The sequence below is a fragment of the Argiope bruennichi genome, chromosome 3 (genome assembly GCF_947563725.1).
Source record: "Argiope bruennichi chromosome 3, qqArgBrue1.1, whole genome shotgun sequence".
In the NCBI taxonomy this organism is placed as follows: domain Eukaryota; kingdom Metazoa; phylum Arthropoda; class Arachnida; order Araneae; family Araneidae; genus Argiope; species Argiope bruennichi.
The window spans coordinates 35,843,432-35,862,629 of record NC_079153.1 but is presented as its reverse complement, the minus strand read 5'-3'; the positions used below and the strand labels follow the sequence as shown (position 1 = coordinate 35,862,629).

The following is a 19,198-nucleotide window of genomic DNA, read 5'->3' as shown; positions in this document are numbered from 1 at the left end:
TAGTTTTTGGTAAGAAACTACATTCTGATCTTTTACGCGATAAGCTGAACCTTTTTTAAATTTGTCAATTATTTAAACATAACATTAACTTGTTTCAATCTGTGTATCATTCAATATTGATATAAATACTGTCTAAACAATAACCAAACGGTTTAGGAATCTTGGTTTGGAATATCACTGCTTTAAAATTTTAGTGCTTTACTACATGCTCATTATAAGAATGGCTGTATATTAGAATTTATATACGGAATTATGTCACTCCTTTGTCATATAAAAACTAATTAGATACTTTTAAATACTCTGTCAATTGCATTCTCAAATTAAACTCCTTAAAAAACAATACAATTATTTTGATTGGCAAATAAAATTCTGGCAAATAAAATCTGTCTATATTGTTTGATAAAAGAGAACTTGTGTTCATGTGTTTAATAAACATATAATTATACTCACTGTGCTCACACATTGGTACGCTAAATGATACAGTTGAAATTTTGCTTATTGCAAGCTATACATCGAAACATTAGAACAACAATTTTCTAGATTTATTAAACTAACAAGGAATGGAAACTTTCCACGAAATCTAGACTAAAAATAAATATTTGATTAACATAATAACAACGGAAAAATTCAACTAATTATCAAACTTAATGTATAAAAATATTTTTTTAAAGGCACTAAAATTCAAAAGAATATTTTACAACAATCTTTGCATAAAAATATAAAGAAAATCGCATTTATTGCTATCAATACTTGAATAAATTAATTTCTTATCAGTAAATTTGACTTCTGATAACATTATCAAATCGAAAAAAGAAAAAAAGAAGCAAAAGAGTTTCAAATTACAAAGGTAAATGACCGAAATTTTAAAATATTTTTTTAAAAAACAACGCACTACAATTAAAAAAAAAATATTTCACCAAAAAAAATCGCATTAATTTTTTTATCAATAGTTTAAATTAATTTCTTATCAGTAAATTTGAATTTTGATAACATTATCAAATCGAAGAGGAGAGATGAAAGGGGGAAAAAAGTAGCAAAGGAGTTTCAAATTACAAAGGTAAATGATCGAAATCTGCATTGCGGCAACCAAGTTATATATTTTTTTAGCCTCTTAACCAAACTCTGCGTTCTTCATCTCCAGGCGGATTATGAGTAATGTCAATTTGCACAAGAAGCCGCAACCGGCCGCGTGCATTACTGGGTGCTAACGTGGCAAAACCTCAAGTTATATTTGCGCCCCGCGCTCCCTGGATCGTCATCAGCGCCAGGATCTCCAACGATAGACACGAGCATCGGCCAGCTGAGCCAATGCAGTGAGCACCTGTTGAAAATCACACGGAACAACGCCACTCTCACAGTCGAATCTGAAGCTCTCACAAATTTAGAGAGCTCTTATGAAAAAGGCTCGGGTTTTTTTAAAAGAAACTGGGTGGCGGCGCTTGAATCTCTTGCGACTTACATATCAGTTTCAATCGCGTGGTGCTAAACATGGATACCTTGTAAAAGTGATTAATACATTCTTGGGGTGGTAACTCAGGGAGGGAAATATGATAATATTCTTCAATATGCGATAGAAATTTCTGCAATTGAAATTTCATTATGAGAATGTTCCATAAAATCGATGCTTGACTAGCGGTTGATTTCCGATTAAGACAGCTGCACCGAGAACTGCCTCAGGCAGATCTTAATATTAGTTCGGTTGTTAAATAAATAAATTTTCAAAAAAGTATAAACCCTTTTGAACTATAAATCACTAGGATCATAATATATGTTAACAGTGAATTATAAAAATCTTCAACTTTAATCATTATAATTAATAAATAATTATTAATCATTACGTAATATATTAAATTGATTATTACGCATTGAAATATTACTCATTAATTCGTTTTGTTGCATTCCACTTATCAGGTTCAACAAATTAATTTTTTTAAATATTTCTTTGAAGTTTATTATTTATTTTAATCCATCACAATAATTAAATGATTTGCAAATTAGAAATTACTAACTAATGATTTAATTCAACAAACATTTTATTACTTCATTTTTTTTTCCTTCATAATTATACATTTCAAAAATAAAAAATATATTTCCACATACTTACTTAAATAAAAAATTAAACTAAATTAATTCATTCACATGTTAATTTAAAAATACGTTGAAATGGGAAACTAAATTGATTAGCAATTGAAAGAAAGGCGTTGTACTGAATAGTGCCTAGGGCCGTACAATGTTTAAATCCTTCTCAATGCTTAATCTTCGTAGGATAAATGGTTCAACAAAAATAGAACCAGAATGTTTTGTATATTTCATAGTTTTTCAAGTTGAAATTCTGGAGTAGAAACCTATAAAATATTTCATTCAGACTGTTTGCTTTAACATCCGTTGGAAGTTTTGAAATATATCTCATAATTTTGATCAGTGTTAGATGACACTAAACCCCATATATTAAATTGCCACACCAAATAAACGTGAGGTATTTGTCTCAAGACAGCAGGTTTATCGAGGACTAGACCTACATATACAACGGATATATAGTGAAAGCGAATTCACAACCCCTGATTTTTCGATCCTAAAATAAGGATTTTAGCAATTTTAAAAAAAGATAATCAAATCACAAAATCATATACAAATCATCGTCATGCCGCCCACTTATTTATTTCGGTACTATTTATAAATGCAAAGTTAAATAATGCATATATTACAAATTTTTATTTAAAAAAATTGCTTCTTAGTTAATCTAAAAATATTAAACTAATATTTCAGTAAGATTTTCAGTATGTAATACAGATATTATGACACGAAATGATGAGAATTTTATTCAGAACTTGAAAAAGGAATAAAAAGGGGGGGGGGGAATGTTTCCTTTTTTTTCATATAAAAAGACCAAATATTTTTATAATAATTTTTGCAGGTAATCATTAATTTCCATCCAACTTCTAAACTATTTTTCCTAAACTCTGAAATACCGCTTGATCAAATAATAATAAAATAAATAAAACAAAACAAAAGTCTCATTTAAGAGTTGAAGAATTTCATTCATAAATCTTTATAAATATAACATTCTTATATTTATAAACTCCGAATAGAATGTTTATATTTATAAATCAAAAGCAGGTAAAACCATTTATGCGGTAACAATTCGCTTTTTTTTTTTTTTTTACAAGTAAAATTTTCTGCTGAAAAAAATTTTTAATAAAAATAATGACAGCTCAAAATAAATGAAAAAAGTTAAGTGAATAAGATGTCTTTCAACAAGAAAAATAAAATGAAAAAAAAACCCCTGTTACTTTGATTATTTTTCCCAATTCGATTAGTTCCTAATTTAATTTTAACAAATGAAGAGAAGAGAGAAAATGGAAAGGAAAAATTTTAAAAGGTATAGTTCCTCTTGATATGATGGGAAAGGAAGTGATAATTGGTATCATTTCCTCAATAAATATCCCTAAAACAATTCGCTTAAGTTTCCTGTGATGATAAAGTATGAATGGCTTTGATTTCAAATATCTCTCGGTTACTTCGTCCCAATAAGTCAATAACTTTCTCTAGTGATACATTAATGCATAATGGTAATAAAACAATTTTCAATTGTAAATTTACTTTCACAGATCAATAAATGATTACATACTGTGTAAACGGACTCAAAAACAAAGGAATGTATTTGGGGTTAAGGTTAGATACTTGAAAATAAAAAGAAAAAGACTCAAGGATTTATCTTTACTAATCCGGTGTAAGAATCAGATATATTAGCATTTTCTTTATAAAAATCTCTGTAATCCGCATTCTTTAGAAGATAACTTTTTTTAAAAAAAGAATTCTACGCATTTTTAAATGGTTGAGTTAACAAAATATCTAAACATTTAAAACAGTTATTTATGATCAAGTGTTTGAATGAGTTTTGTTCAAATCATATTACTCATCCATTTAAAGTGTAGATTTGCAGACACGTATTAATACTCTGCATTTTTTATGCCGAGTTTGACTTGCTATTCTGAAGAAGTAACGTTTTCGCATTCTTGTTAGTTAAAGATTATAAAAACCGTATAATAGGAAAAAAATACATTAATTTTTAAGGATTGTAACAAAATTATATATTATATTTTTGAGCTTCCTAAGCATTAAAAAAAAATATATCCCTACGTGTACGTGTGCCACCATATAATGTGTGTGTGTGTGTGTGTGTGTGTGTGTGTGTGTGTGTGTGTGTGTGTGTGTGTGTGTGTGTGTGTGTGTGTGTGTGTGTGTTTTCTATGTTTGCTTCAGCTTTTTATTTGCGTCTATTCCTGAAGTAATTTTAAAAGCCAACGGTCTGAAGATATTACAGAACTTCATTTGTTTCCTACACGATAATACAGATGTAACACCATGGATTGCTTTCTGAAAATTACAATAGGTTTGTATATATTATATATATATATATATATATATATATATATATATATATATATATATATATATATATAATAAAAAGATTATGCAAAGATTAGAAGCTGGGAATAATATCATTTATATGCCACCATATAATATTCTTGCGCCAAGATTGATTGAATAAATTGAAAATCACATTTTTGTCATTATTTACGCTTTGCAGTCAGGCGACACCACGTTGGTTATGCGAAAACTATCGGACAAATACCGATGACATTACATTAGTGTCGCAATTTTTTTTATTTTATGTTTTTTATTTTAATTATTTACTATTAATTATGTATTATGAAAAATATCATTTTAATGAGTTATTTATTTTAAGAAAATGAAAATTGTTATCTCCCTAAAACCTCGAAAAACGCCGGCAACAAAAATCCTACCGGTGCCAAACAAAAAAAATTCCGATCAGACGTTCGGAAGGCATGGCGTTAATAGCTATCAAAACATGAAAAACTGCGCAACTTCAAAATCTATTAATATTTTCGAGTCTTTATATTGATTTCGAACTTGCCACTTATATTAATTGATTTCAAAGTACTTAATCTCAATTGTCGATAAATTTTAACCAGTAAAACAATGAATTGAACCATTTTTCTAAAAATCTAACTATACAATTATTTTCCGGAATGTAAAATAATGAAAATATCAAAAAAAAAAAAAAAAAATACATCATGATAGAAACATTGAAGTGGAAGAAATGTTTAAAAAAAAAGTTAACGAAAATGTTTCCAGTTTTCTCGCATCTTTCAAATGTGAGGAGGGTGCTTTATGAGAAGGGATCCAATGTGAATTTAAGAAAAAAATCTTTCTTTGATCTATTTGGCATAAAATCTGACACTGATTCTTTTTCTTTTTAGAAAATGTTGATGTGAAAGTCACATTCTTAAATTTGCCCATTTTTCTTCCTTTTTCCAATATCGCGTCACATCTACGCGCTTAAATGGTTTAATAAACAATCACCCCTTTAATGGGAATTGAATTCAAAATTTGATGCAATTAATAAAAACTAAATATTAAATTTCACTCCTTTGGCTCATTGAGTTTTACAATTATAGTGTTCCCATACACATAAATAGAGATTCTTTTTGTATGCTAGTTATCTGTTTGGGGCTAGGTGGGTTAAAAATTGTCCTACCTTTTGCTTAGTTTTTACGTACATTGGAATATATTATAATCTACTTACTGGAAAAACTGAAATTACTCATAGCGATACAGTTTAATATTTTATTTAAAATTTTTCATTCAGTTGACTATGCTCTGTACCAGTGGTAAATGTGAAAATAAGAAGAAAAAAAAATTATTCAGTTCAAAACGCATTAGTAGCATGAGTGTGCTGCTATTAAGATTGGTGCAGTATGTGATGCATCTTGTCATTCATAACAGTATTTGTAACTCATAACGGTAGGTATTGTTTTATTATGAGTGAATAAATTGTTTTATAATAAAACAATATGTAATATTTGAAGCTTTGCACTAATTTTGAATCTGTGAAGTAGTGGGATTATATATGTCCCACTCTATAAAAAGGACTTGTTGAGATTTTTTTTTTCTTTTTAGAATTATGCTTTGTGTTAAATAATCAAAGATAATTTTTTTTTTCATTTTTATAATAAAAAAATTCGGCGCAACTAGGGTTTATATTTTTTTTTTAATCGTGCGCCTCAAAGAGTTATAAAAGTAATAGAAAAATTCTGATTAAATGTAGCAATTTATAAGACGTATGCTGTTATGATTCTAAAATTAACCCCAACATTTACTTAGTTTCATTAAGCCTTCAAATTAATTTCTTAAATTTATATGATTGAAGGTCAATAAATGCACTGCGCCACTATTGATATAATGAAGTCTAAAACAATAAGACAAGTACGTATCCGCTGAGATAAAAAAATCGTCTTAAAATATGCTGTATAAAAATTACAAACTTACAAAGTATCTCTGCGATATCATCATTAACATTAATACTAGCTATGCTGCTTTATTTATGCATCACATTCAGGAAACACAAACGTTATGATACTGTTTCAGAATAAAGTTTCAATCGCTCCACCATAATTCTACCGCGCTTGAACGGTCCATTGTTTTATTTTACGGCCAAAAATAAACAGGGAGTTCAGTAAATAAAACAAAAGCAAACAGGCAGAATCCGTTTCTGACAATCGCCCATGTTTCATAATGGAACCGATTTGATCTGAATAAATTTCAGACAAAATCATGCTATAAATATGAATTTGATAGTTAAAGTGAAGAATATTTCCTCCATTTTTTTTAACTCGGCATTCTTCGAGGAGAGTAATAAAACCGGAGAATACACTAGAATGGCGGCACTGAGTCGGTTTGACTGTTCATATGTATCGAAATAAGTTATTCCAGAATTTCGTTGAAGAACAAAATCCTAGAATACTTTTTCAACAAGGCTACAGTCACTCTGCAGACATTTTAACAAAATCATGCTATAAATATGAATTTGATAGTTAAAGTGAAGAATATTTCCTCCATTTTTTTTAACTCGGCATTCTTCGAGGAGAGTAATAAAACCAGAGAATACACTAGAATGGCGGCACTGAGTCGGTTTGACTGTTCATATGTATCGAAATAAGTTATTCCTGAATTTCGTTGAAGAACAAAATCCTAGAATACTTTTTCAACAGGGCTACAGTCACTCTGCAGACATTTTAACAAAATCATGCTATAAATATGAATTTAATAGTTAAAATGAAGAATATTTCCTCCATTTTTTTTAACTCGGCATTCTTCGAGGAGAGTAATAAAGCCGGAGAATACTAAACTTAGAAGCAACTCGAAGTAAAATTAACATCTTTATATGACTTGATTTATTCGTAAAATTGCCTTTTTATCTTATACATGATAATTAGAAATTTTAATTTTATATTATTTAAGATTAAAATTCTTGTAAAATTATATTTAAAGGAGAATAAGTTAATACATGTATATAACAGATAACAAGATATTTTAACTATTTCTTAGAAAAATTTTAAATATTAATATGTGCTTTAAGTTTCCTTCTTGGGAAGCCTTCAAAATTTTTTAAAAATGAACTTTTCTTTCAGATTCTTAATGTTACGAATGCAAAATAAATCATTTTCAGAATAGGATATCAGTAACAAAACTGGAGGTCAACTTGTTATATTTTAAAGTATTTTAAAGAAAGTGTATTTTAAAGAAAGAAGGTGTAGCAATTTTTAAATATTCCTTGAAAAACATGCCAAATTAAATATTTTCCTTTAAATTCAGGATGAAAATTTTTAATCATTTGTATTAGTTTAAAGTTATGAAAAATAAAACTGCTTTAAAGTTATTATCCAAATACACGAAAGCAAGAAATTAAGTAGATAAATTTTGTTATGTGTTACGAAATACGTAAAATTCCAATTTATATAGAAAGTGTTAAAAAATTTGATAGAAAGTTTATTATTGAAGTAAACAAACTGGCTTCTAGTTTTTAAGTTAAAAAAAATATGCTTTTTGTCTTGAATTAGTTAGTTTTTAAAATTATTTTTTTCAAATTTAATTTTGTTTGAAAGGTATTTTCAGTCTTATATCTATTTAATAATGCATGTATAGTAATAAACATTCTAAAAATGATGATATTTCAATTTTTTTTATAAATATTACAATATAAATATCACAACAAACGTACAATGTTTTAAAACGTAACGTCTAAAATTACAAACTTGCCTTTTGAAATCATTCCGATTAAAAAATTTCAAGAAAATGGAGAAATAAGGAAACAAAAAACGAAAAAAAAAACACCGATATATTATTAAGATAAAAATAACAGAAAATAAAATAATATTAAATCTATATTTTTATTCTAATTTCAGCATGCAAAGATGGCACCAATTTTTCTCACAAATCAGTGAAAGGCAAAGTTACATTGTTAATATTGCTTATATACAAATGTATTAGATGTATAAATGTATTTGTAAATGTATATTTCCGAATTTTTTCACGAATGAAGATATTGGAACCAGTTTCATTAACTCCAGTATACTTCATTCCAGCGAAATGGATCATATACTATTTTAGTCGCAATAACAAATAATCCCAACTTAGCTTGCAGTACTCTTACATTACAGTAGCTCTAAAATTTCACATAAAGTAAATTGATGTAGCAGCAATAGTTATACATTATGCGATTCTATTCTTGAAATACGTTGGAATTAGCTTAAAATAGTAATGTAATGATTGCTATTCTTTTGATTTTATTAGACTTTAGTCGTACTATTTTTTTTATTTTCTATTTTTGTTAGAAAAATGTCATACTTCATACGAAATTTTAAGAAAAATGTTACACACAAAGAAATTTGCAATCATGCGAAGGCATGTTAAAAATTGAATCGATTTACTTTAAAGAACTTCCCAGACGCCTTCTATTTTAAATTGCTTAGCAATAAATCAAACGGCAATACATATGTAAGCAAAATTTATTTTTGCACCAACAATGCATCAAGATTTCTTAGATAACATTATATCTAATTCACGTAAAGTATTTTAGTTTCAAGGACAATACAAATTCTTGAGTATAATAATTAGACCCAAAAATAGAAAGAGGGGAAAAAATCAGAAATATTAAAAGTCTCAAATTTATTTAATATGTTTCTCAATAATGAGGCATAGAATGTTTGAATGTTTTATGTGCAAAAGAATACATCAGAAAGCACAGCAGCTAGAGGGTACATATTTGGCTAATTTGTAACAAAAAGTTGATTCCGTCATCAAAAAATGCTGTTTAATTATATAGTTTAAATTGAGAAAACTATCTTAAACAATTTTTATTATTTTGAAGCTCAGCTTGAGCACCTATTCTGCATCTTCAGTTAATAAAATACACGTGATTTATAAAATTCGTCTATATCTTGAAATAAATAGGAAATGTTCACTAAGGTTTGCGACTGCGTTCGGGACGAATTTCTTCAAAAAGTCTGGAAATAGTTATTATATATTTGAATATTTGGGTAAAAAGAAGATTGATAAAATATCTATGACACCTCAATATATCAGCGAAGTGGCAAAAGTGTTTTAAAAATAAGAAAAAAAGTTTTTTTAGGGGAGTTAAAAAGAGGTATAAAGAAAAAATTTCTAATTTAAAGGTTTATCAAATGCTTTACTTAAAACTTTGTAAATAACTTAAGAAATATTATCTAGCTCCCGAACTAAAAAATAAGCTTTATTTTTATACATTTTTTAATTACTGAGACTCGGCTGATAAATAATAGGATATTTCCATTTTTTTTTTTTTCACTTTGTGAAGTACTAAAACAACTATAAAATATTTCTAAATGAATAGACTGCTTATAGATTCAGGAATTACAGAACTTACAGAGAAAATATTATATCAAATTTGATCAAAAAAATGTGCATTAGATTTTAATTTATGAGATTTTTCGTCAGAAAATTTCATCAAAGATTAAAATTTGAGAAAACAGCATCTAAAGATGTAAAATAGCATTAAAACGAATAAAATGTAAATATAAAAATCAATGTAATTCCCGCAGAAATAGATTTAGAAACAAAATTCTAATGGTTTTATAAAGAAACTTGTTCAAAAATTAAGAACATTAAATAAATAAAAAATCATAATTTCACAAAAAATCAACTTTTTAAAGTAGAGACTTATGAAATTATTCCTGATATGACTATTTATACTTTAACTTTTCAAATTTCAAAAAAAAAAAAAAAAAATGATGATGTTGTAGTTTCATATAGAATGGAAATATCAGCATGATGATTTGTAACGTGTTGCCCAGCACAAATTAAAACTTTTGATTGATTGAAACTGATTTTAGTCATTCCATATAATTCAGCGACGGCACTATCAGGAATATTAGAAATAAATAGCAATAAACCAATATTGCAAATAAATAGCAATTTGTTTCGCAAACAAAATGTTTCAAATTAATAAATACCAATTTTTAAAAAATTGTTTTTCGTTTTGTACAGGAAAATGTAAAAAAATCGTTGAAAATTGGATCAAAATGAAAGTTTGAAAATTTTCACATAATATCCAAAAATTTAAACTCAATTTTTAAAGGAACATTCTTGAACATTTCAACTTTTTTTTTAACCATTTTTTTATGTTCTATCCCATCCGTTCATTCATAAATATTCGATAAAGTCACAATTTATTTTTATTGCCTTGGCGTTTTTATTTGAAAAAGTTTTTCGTATGTTTTATAAACACCTATTAAATATAAATAAATAATTATTCAACTAGGAACAGCATAGACGATTTGTGTAGTAAGCATAACACATTTTCATTTAAATATCACTTCTACCTAAATTCTAAAAATAAAAATAAAATCAAAGAATCGGAATTTTTGAAGCTTATAATGATGTACTGGAAACAATACTAATCATTTTAAATTGCATTTAACTTCGCTGATATTAGTTTTTGCATTTAAATTATAATGATACATTTTGACCTTTTTGATACTTAATTGCAAGTAGTTTATTTTGAGAGTTCTCATTAAAAAAATATCTTTTCTCAACTTTTATGGCTTTGCAAGAAGAAACTAATTGCTCCAAACCGAAATCCTTTAAGCAAAATAAGTACAGTTGGCAGTTGAAAACGTTCAGCAAATGTCAGCTCAGCAAATGAAATATCGCAGTAGTTCAAAAAAACCTGCACATAAGGTAATAATTTACGAGGTGGGTATAACCTATTCACTTGAAGGGGTGCTTTTCCCATAAAATGTGAGTATACAGCTGCTTTTTCACGACAGATGTTTAAAATCCTGAATGCTGTTTAGGGTTGAAATAATAAAACTTATCTAAATATAGTTAACAAGAATGTATTCAGATGTTTATTAGATAACTCCAGGAAACATTCCGCTGTGACATTGAAATTTCTGATGCAATTTAAACAAACAAAAATTATGACGCACTTCTCAATGCGGTTCCATAAATTTTACATGTTAATGAAGCTCTATTCTTCTGTATACCAAATATATTCTTCTTCTGTATTATTTTCTATTCTTCTCTATACCAAATATATTATTCTTCTGTATTATTCTCTGTTCTTCTGTATACCAAATATATTATTCTTCTGTATTATTCTCTATTCTTCTGTATACCAAATATATTATTCTTCTGTATTATTCTCTATTCTTCTGTATACTTATACCAAACTGATTTTTTTTAGAAAAAAATTACTTTAAAAAAAGTAAAAGTGTTTGCTTTAATTAATAAAAGTTAGATAATAAAAAAATTTTTTATCGTTAATTTTAATATGTAGATTTCCCGCACGCCCTTGAAAACATCTAGGAGCCTGATTTGGAAGTTAAATAGCGTTAACTGAATTTCCTAATGATCGAGCCAGTATATCATACGAGCCTTGTATTATCGTTTTTTGGCCTCATGAACTAAAATCATCCGAAGACTATAATTATATATATATATATATTATATATATATATATAAATTGTACATGAACATAAGTATTCCATAGATTCTTAATATTCTTAATCGAATCAATAACTCATTGAAAAGTGTCATCTAATTTCACTATTCAGTGGAGGTGAAGGGAAATGTATTTAAAATTGGAAAAAACTATCCATAAAAATATTATCATAAACTACTCCAATTTCTTTATTGAATTTCGTTAATTTTTAAATTGATACTAAGATCAACTATAGCTTTGATGCACCAACATAAAATCCTAAAATATAATGCCCTTCTTAACCCTTTGGATTCCAAAAAACAATAAGATGCATTATTATACATATGAAGTATAAGGATTCTTTTTTAGGGTTGGAATAGTTATAGGTTTGTTAACTAACTAACCTAAAACTTAATGTGAAAATTTTTCTATTATACGGCTTTTATAATAATCACTCAATAACAAGAATGTGAAGACGATGTATCCTGTACAATAGCAATCAAGCTGGAGATATAAATGATAAGGGTCAAATAATTAAATTATGCCTTGATCAAATGTTCGATAGATTGTTTTTTCAATTGCCGAATCACGGACGACACTAAATTTCCTTGAATACAATTTTACCCACTTTTGAAATCTTCTATTTTTAATATAATAATCTTAATGATGAATCCGAGACGCCGCATTTGCTTTAAATTCAATATTACTTCATTTTATGCTACAAATACTATTACGAATACATTAATGTTAACCAGATTACAGTCCTTAATCTGTTATATGCAATCTAATAAAACGGTCAATCTTTAACAAAACAGATCTAAATTATAAATTAATTGGAGTTTATCCTTTTCAAAAAGGGGACGTATTCGAATTTTTCGAACTGCAGGTATTTTTTTATTCAGTCACTTCTCCTTTCAAAAAATATTACATATTTTTTTAATATCCTTATTAAGAAATTTATATTTGTGAAAATCTAAAAATTTAAACCTTTCTAACTCAGGCTCATCCTGGTTCTATTAAAATAATCCCACTGGTTCCAAATACGGCTTCAGATTATGGAATAAAATCATAAAACATTTTGGAGATCATAACTTCTTGAATTCTTGATCAAGAGAAGAAAATTAATTTACTGTAAAGAAAAATTATGAAAATATGAAAAGAAAATAGCAATTGAAATCTTTTAAAAAGATTACGCCGTACTTTGTAACTATTTGCGCAGTGATTTTATTTTCAAATAGATGCATAAAACTTGATTTTATGAAACATTTATTTATTTTTACATACTATAATGTATTGAAGGAATTATGCAAATTTTAAGACACATTTTATTGCTTTTAGATTTATTCTGCTTCTTATCTTTTTTGCACATGTTATCAAAAATTATAGCAAATTTTGTAGATATTTCACTAAAGCAACAAAATAAACCATTAAATTAAGCTAGAATCAATTCAGTTTAATTTTTGGTTAAATTCAGGCAAAAAGCGCATTTCTAAAAATGAATTTTCAATCAGCCGGAAATATAATAAAAATATGCAATTTTTTATAATGATTACTCTATATTTGCGTAGTCTATATTCTGGAAATGCTAGACAAACGCACGTATTTATTTTCAGTCATACTCAGTGACGATAACTAAACTCGATTTGCATATTTTTAAAATTATCATTAACTAATTCCATTAATAATTAAATTTTATGCTGATGCAAATAAAAAATATGACTAGCAATAATTTTTTTTTAACTATTGTGTGTTTAAATGGGAGAATACTTATTTTATAAATAAAATGCAGGTAAGCTGCAACAACAATAGAGCTATCTTTTAAGCGAAACTGCTTTGTTATTATTTAAGAGCCAATAATAATAAAAAAGTAGTCTATAAACTTTAACTTGCTTGTTTGGGAAAAATTCCTAGTTTCACATCTGACGCTGCCATTAGTTTCAAAATAAAAATGAACTTCCAAAATCATGGGGGAAAATTATCTTTGAATTATGATATATATTTATATAAATCAGAATATTGTTCAAAGAGACGTTATAGTAATCGAATTGTGGGGAGTTATTTATGAAGTGCGTAAAAAGCAAAGTAAAAATTGGGGGGGGGACCCCGAACGATAAACAAACAAAAAGGCTAAATAATTTCTAAAATTTCAGCGTTTTTTAAATACACATGATTTACTTGTGATCCTTGTTTTCGGTTGAGCACTTATTACGATTGTCATGTTCGAAATTAAACATGTCATATTGGAATTTCGATTGCTTTAATACTTTATAATGACATTCACCGTATAGATATTTTTAAAATTTAATTGAAAGACTTTTAAATGCAATAATGCATTCGCACAGTTTGATATTATACCACCTTGAATATATAATTCTCTTAATAAAGAGAAAATTGTCACCTCTCCTCCAAACAACCTAACAATTTTGGCACGTCTGTTACGATTCTGTTAGAATATTTTAATAAAAAAAAAATTTGATTATTTGCTGAAAAAAATTAAATGTTTAGCACTTCTACTTAGATGAAATAAAATTGTAATGTAGTGAAATCTTTCATTTCGTGTATGAAATGGTCAAAAAAAATTTTTTTAATGGAATATGAACTTTCTTACTTTTAAGCACCAGTCCTCTTAAATATACCTCTTAAATAAATTTCTTGTATGTCTGAGATGTGGATTTTTAGTTAAAATTGGAGTGTCAATTGAATCAGTCGAATTTTAAGAAATGTCCAAAACTAATTTCCTTCATATAATATTAATACTCGTTACATTAGTACTGCAAATTTTGTTAGCACATTCTTAAATATAAGCAATGCTTTAAGGCACAATTAAATATAAGCAATGCTTTAAGGCACATTAAATATAAGCAATGCTTTAAGGCACATTAAATATAAGCAATGCTTTAAGGCACATTAAATATAAGCAATGCTTTAAGGCACATAAAATAAACCAAATCAACAGTATTTTTGGAAATTTTTTAGTGTGTTTTGGACAAGTTCTTCATATGTATTATTATTCAAGAATAAAATTATTTAACTTTCTCGTAGACCTTTTAGTTTTCATTATTTTTCTCCATATTTGAGTGAGTAGCTCAAGCTAGCTTATAAGCATCGTTAAATCACTGCTGTAAAATCTATAAAAGCGTTGTCAAAAGGCACATTAAAATAAAAGAGAAATTTAAACAGATGATAGTAGAACACTCAATGTGGAAAAAAGATAAAATGTCGGCCAATTTCTAACAGTGCATATGTAATTAAATTTTACACTTTGGAAAATTGACAATATTCTTTCTCTTGTGTAATAAATGTGTAAAATTTGTTGAATTCTGCCATATTGCGTAGAAGAAGATGAGGAACTTCATATATGCATAGCCATTATGACTTACTAATGTTCAGATAAATTGAAATCGAAAACATTCATTTTTGATTGAGATAAGAATATGAATTCAACCCGTCCGTATACATCAGATGATATAGTACTCACGCATTTGGTAACATTGCGAAAAAATTTAGCTGCAACATTTTTTCCCCTTGCTTTACCTATTCTGAGCGTCTTGAAAGACCGGGGAATTGGCAACCACCCTATCCATTAATTCACCTTTAAATTTGGCAATTATTTTATATATCATGTTTCAAATAACAAAAATACCGTTTGTAAAATTTCTTTTAACACTTCGACTGCCAAAAGGGATTTATTTAATTCCGTTGAAGCAACAAACTAAAATATAAAGTCACTTTTTTATTCCACAGAATTGCATTGTTTACGGCTGCTTCAAAACAAGTTAAAATATAAAGCAATTTTTAATTCTTTGAAAATCCCATTAAAAATTAATTGTGAGTTTTAATTATTGCAATGATTGCTATTAATTAAAATGATAATTATTAGTTTGCAGATTTTTTTACTTTTCTGCAGCTAGTTTATTCACTTATTAATTCCGCGCCTTTACAAAATTTCAATTATTTTAATAAGGGCAAATCATTTGGCATCAAAGCGAAATGTTATTTACAGCGCTTCCCGCCAAATTATATTAAATGATAAAACTGCATCTAAACGTTAAACTGCGTTAAATAAAGATGTTATTTTTATATTCTCTTGGTAAGAGGGTTAAAACTTATCATTTTCAATTAAATACAAAACGTTAGATATTGTTTTGCTTTTTTTTTTTTCGTAATTGTAATTTAGAATGTTTTAAATATATACAACAGCAAAATGCAAGTGAGAACACAGAGGTGGGGTGGGGAATGACTTATTTTCATAAATTACACTTTATTTGAAAAGATATGAAAAGAGTAAAATAATAGCAATTATTCGAACTGCACCTTAACTGTGTTTTTTGAAACGAATGATGATGGTTAATAATAATAAAAAAATGAATTAAAATTAAAATTGCATTTTTTTCTAATGTTCGAAATTTTCAAGCAATATTTTGTATCTAAAAAAACGTAGAGATATCTATTTAAACATATAGTTCAAATAAGAAAAAGAAAACTGCATAATATATTATATATAAGCATAGATTTTCTTAAATTACATTCTTACATAGCGAAGCTCCATTAACAATAGAAACGGATCATCATGACAATTAAGCTGGTGTAAATAACATAGTCTGGAATAATAAAATAGTAGCAGATCATGCAAGGCTCATTTAAAAGGAAATTATATATTTATAATTATTAAGTAAATCAGTTGCTTGAAGGGGGGGGGGCAAAGAAAGGCTATGTTATCACAGAGAAACCACAGTTTTTCGTAGTTAAATGTACCGGAAAAATTATGCAAGCATCTATTTGTTTTAATGAAATATATCCTTTATTAACTAAAATAATAAGCCAATTAGAAAGCGTGATCAATACTATAATTAAAAAGCAACAGGTTAAAAAAACAATGGTAACTAAATTAATAAGAGTTTATATTTTCTAACGCACAAGCAGGTATTGTGCTGTCATAGAAAAAAACTTTAGTCAATACATTTCATTCTCAATATAATATTTATGTTTTCGATAAAAAAATTTATAAACAAATCGATTAAAAAAAATAGGCATTTTTTCCAACCAATCGAATACTATTAACTACTGTTAACTACAAAAAAAATGCCTCATTATTACATATATAATTTTAAGTATTTTTAAATATTTTATTCAATTGAATTTATTTATTGAACTTCCATTTGCAGATGCAAATTATTCCTAATAATATTTTATAATTGGATTAGCGCTCTATGATTTCAAGATCATTAAATAACAAAACACAAATTCATTTTTGGAAATTCTCGTTCCTTTTCTTAGATATTCTTATTCAAACTAGTTCAGAAACTTTTTAATTAAAATGGGAAGTTTCAATTTTCGGATTAGAAAATTATAGAGATATAAATAGTACACACACTGATAAGTTATTTAAATCGCCAAACTAATATACATATTATGGTTTGTTACGATATTAATGCATAAAGCAAAAATTAGAGATATATGTAATACTATTTACTGTTGCATTAATAGTCTGTATAGATTTTGGAATTCTTTATTAAGAAATTGAAAAAAAAAATTAATCTTATAACAGGCGCGTTGTTTGAAGTAATTATATTAAAACAGGGAAATGTGTATATTATATTAGTTGTATTATTTCATAAATTAATCTCAAAGAACTAATTATTTAAGCAAAGCTTCGGAAGAAAATTACACGAAAAATTAAGCGCGCTTAATAACAGATTACATAAGGCCTGTTTAAACAGAAAAGTTAGATCCCAAGTAAGATTGCTAAAATTTTTTACGGTTCGTTTCATTTTAGATTCTGCCAATATTTGTAAATAAAAGTTTAAAAATAAAGCATCCACATGGTAAATATATCGATGAAATTATTTGAATGACTATTGTTTTTACTTATAATTAAAATATTATTTCATATTTGTTATTTAATTTTTGAGATCCCGATTTTTTGGGAAAAAAAATGGAAACAAAAATTTTCTTTTGTAAAATACAACTTTAGTTAGAAAACTCTATCGGACGCTTGTATAAAAACTGGCTTGAAACAATCACTCCAAAAACACACATATTTTCGAATTTACATAACAAAATATCCCATAAATTTATCAAGCGAACTTGGTTCACAATAGTCATATATCTGATCATTTTTCAGCAAACAAAATCAAATTTCTGCAACAAGCAAAAAACGGTTCACATTCTAGAAATTATTTAGTTAATAATTATTTAAATATTTCAAGAAAAATTAGTCAGATATAATTTTAAATTCATTTATAAATTTAGTGAACTTGGTCACATGTTTGGTCATAACAGATAAAAATCGTCCCTTAAATAGGCAAAAATTGATCGAATTATAGACATCATTTAAGGAATAATTATTAAAATATTTCAGAAATAATTACTGAAATATAATAGATATGAATCATTTTGAAAAAAAAAACTTATCAATCAAAAAAAAAAAAACTTACCAGAAAGAGTGGGATCAGGAGTTCGTTTTTTGGGTCCAGTAGATATCTGTCGTGCCATAATAGCGGCAATGGAAAAGTCTGTCGCCCTGTGACAGGGCTGGGGCTTTGTGACAGCATGGGGCGACTGAGACTTCTCATTCTCAGTCTGCATAGCGTCTTCAGAGATCAACATTGGGACCACACCAAAAAAAATCACAGTTCGTCCCTTTTCAAAGCGTCCAGTTCTATTTCTTTAAATAGTTTATATACAGAGCAAAATGTGTAGAAAAGTAACTATACACGACTAGAGTGGCAAGAGGAATGTATAGCCTGGGAAAATCTGCTCAGCTGCAGTACACCAGGTATGTAGCATCAAGAAGTTAGTTCCCTACCGGTTATGTTGCCCGTCGCTGTACCGCGATCGTCTCCCGCCGACTTTACGCGGAAAACAAGTGCCGTCGACCGATAGTTGCTACGTCACGGAATGATGAATTCCTCTTCAAATTCATGATTTTGGACATCATCGATTTCTCAATCATTAATTATTGATCGATCCAATATCGAGATTTTAGAAAAAAACAGTCAACAACTTCAGATAAACACTTCAAATAACTGCGGAGGAGCGACGCACCACTACTTCACACCACACATGAACTGCTTTATGCTAGCTTATTTCAGTTTCTACCGCGTTACGCTGAACTAACTCAAGATGGCGCTGCTGACCGGCAAATGGCTTGGCATGTTTTCCTTCACGGTAGGCGGTACTTAGCGACGGAGTCTGCGGCTATTGGTAGGCGTGTCGCTAATCAAGCGACAGCTGTTTCTCCACGAATCGGGAAGGAGATGTTTACATGATAAGGTTTTTATTGGCCAGTGATAGGAGGCGTAGAATTAGTTCTCAGTAGCGTGACAACTGAAGCACTGAGTGTTAAGCTGTGATAGAAAATTCGCACTA

At 27.7% G+C, this 19,198-nt stretch overlaps 1 protein-coding gene across 2 annotated transcripts in view; it reads right to left on the bottom strand.

Moving 5' to 3' along the window:
* Positions 1-18,913, bottom strand: part of LOC129963557 (T-box transcription factor TBX20-like) — a 90,167-nt gene extending 71,254 nt beyond the window's left edge. For both annotated transcript variants that reach the window (XM_056078014.1, XM_056078015.1), the window contains exon 1: positions 18,265-18,913. In XM_056078014.1, the coding sequence (XP_055933989.1) occupies positions 18,265-18,436 (172 nt within the window). In that variant the 5' untranslated portion in view covers positions 18,437-18,913. The remainder of the gene's footprint in view (positions 1-18,264) is intronic.
* Positions 18,914-19,198: the final 285 nt, after the last annotated feature.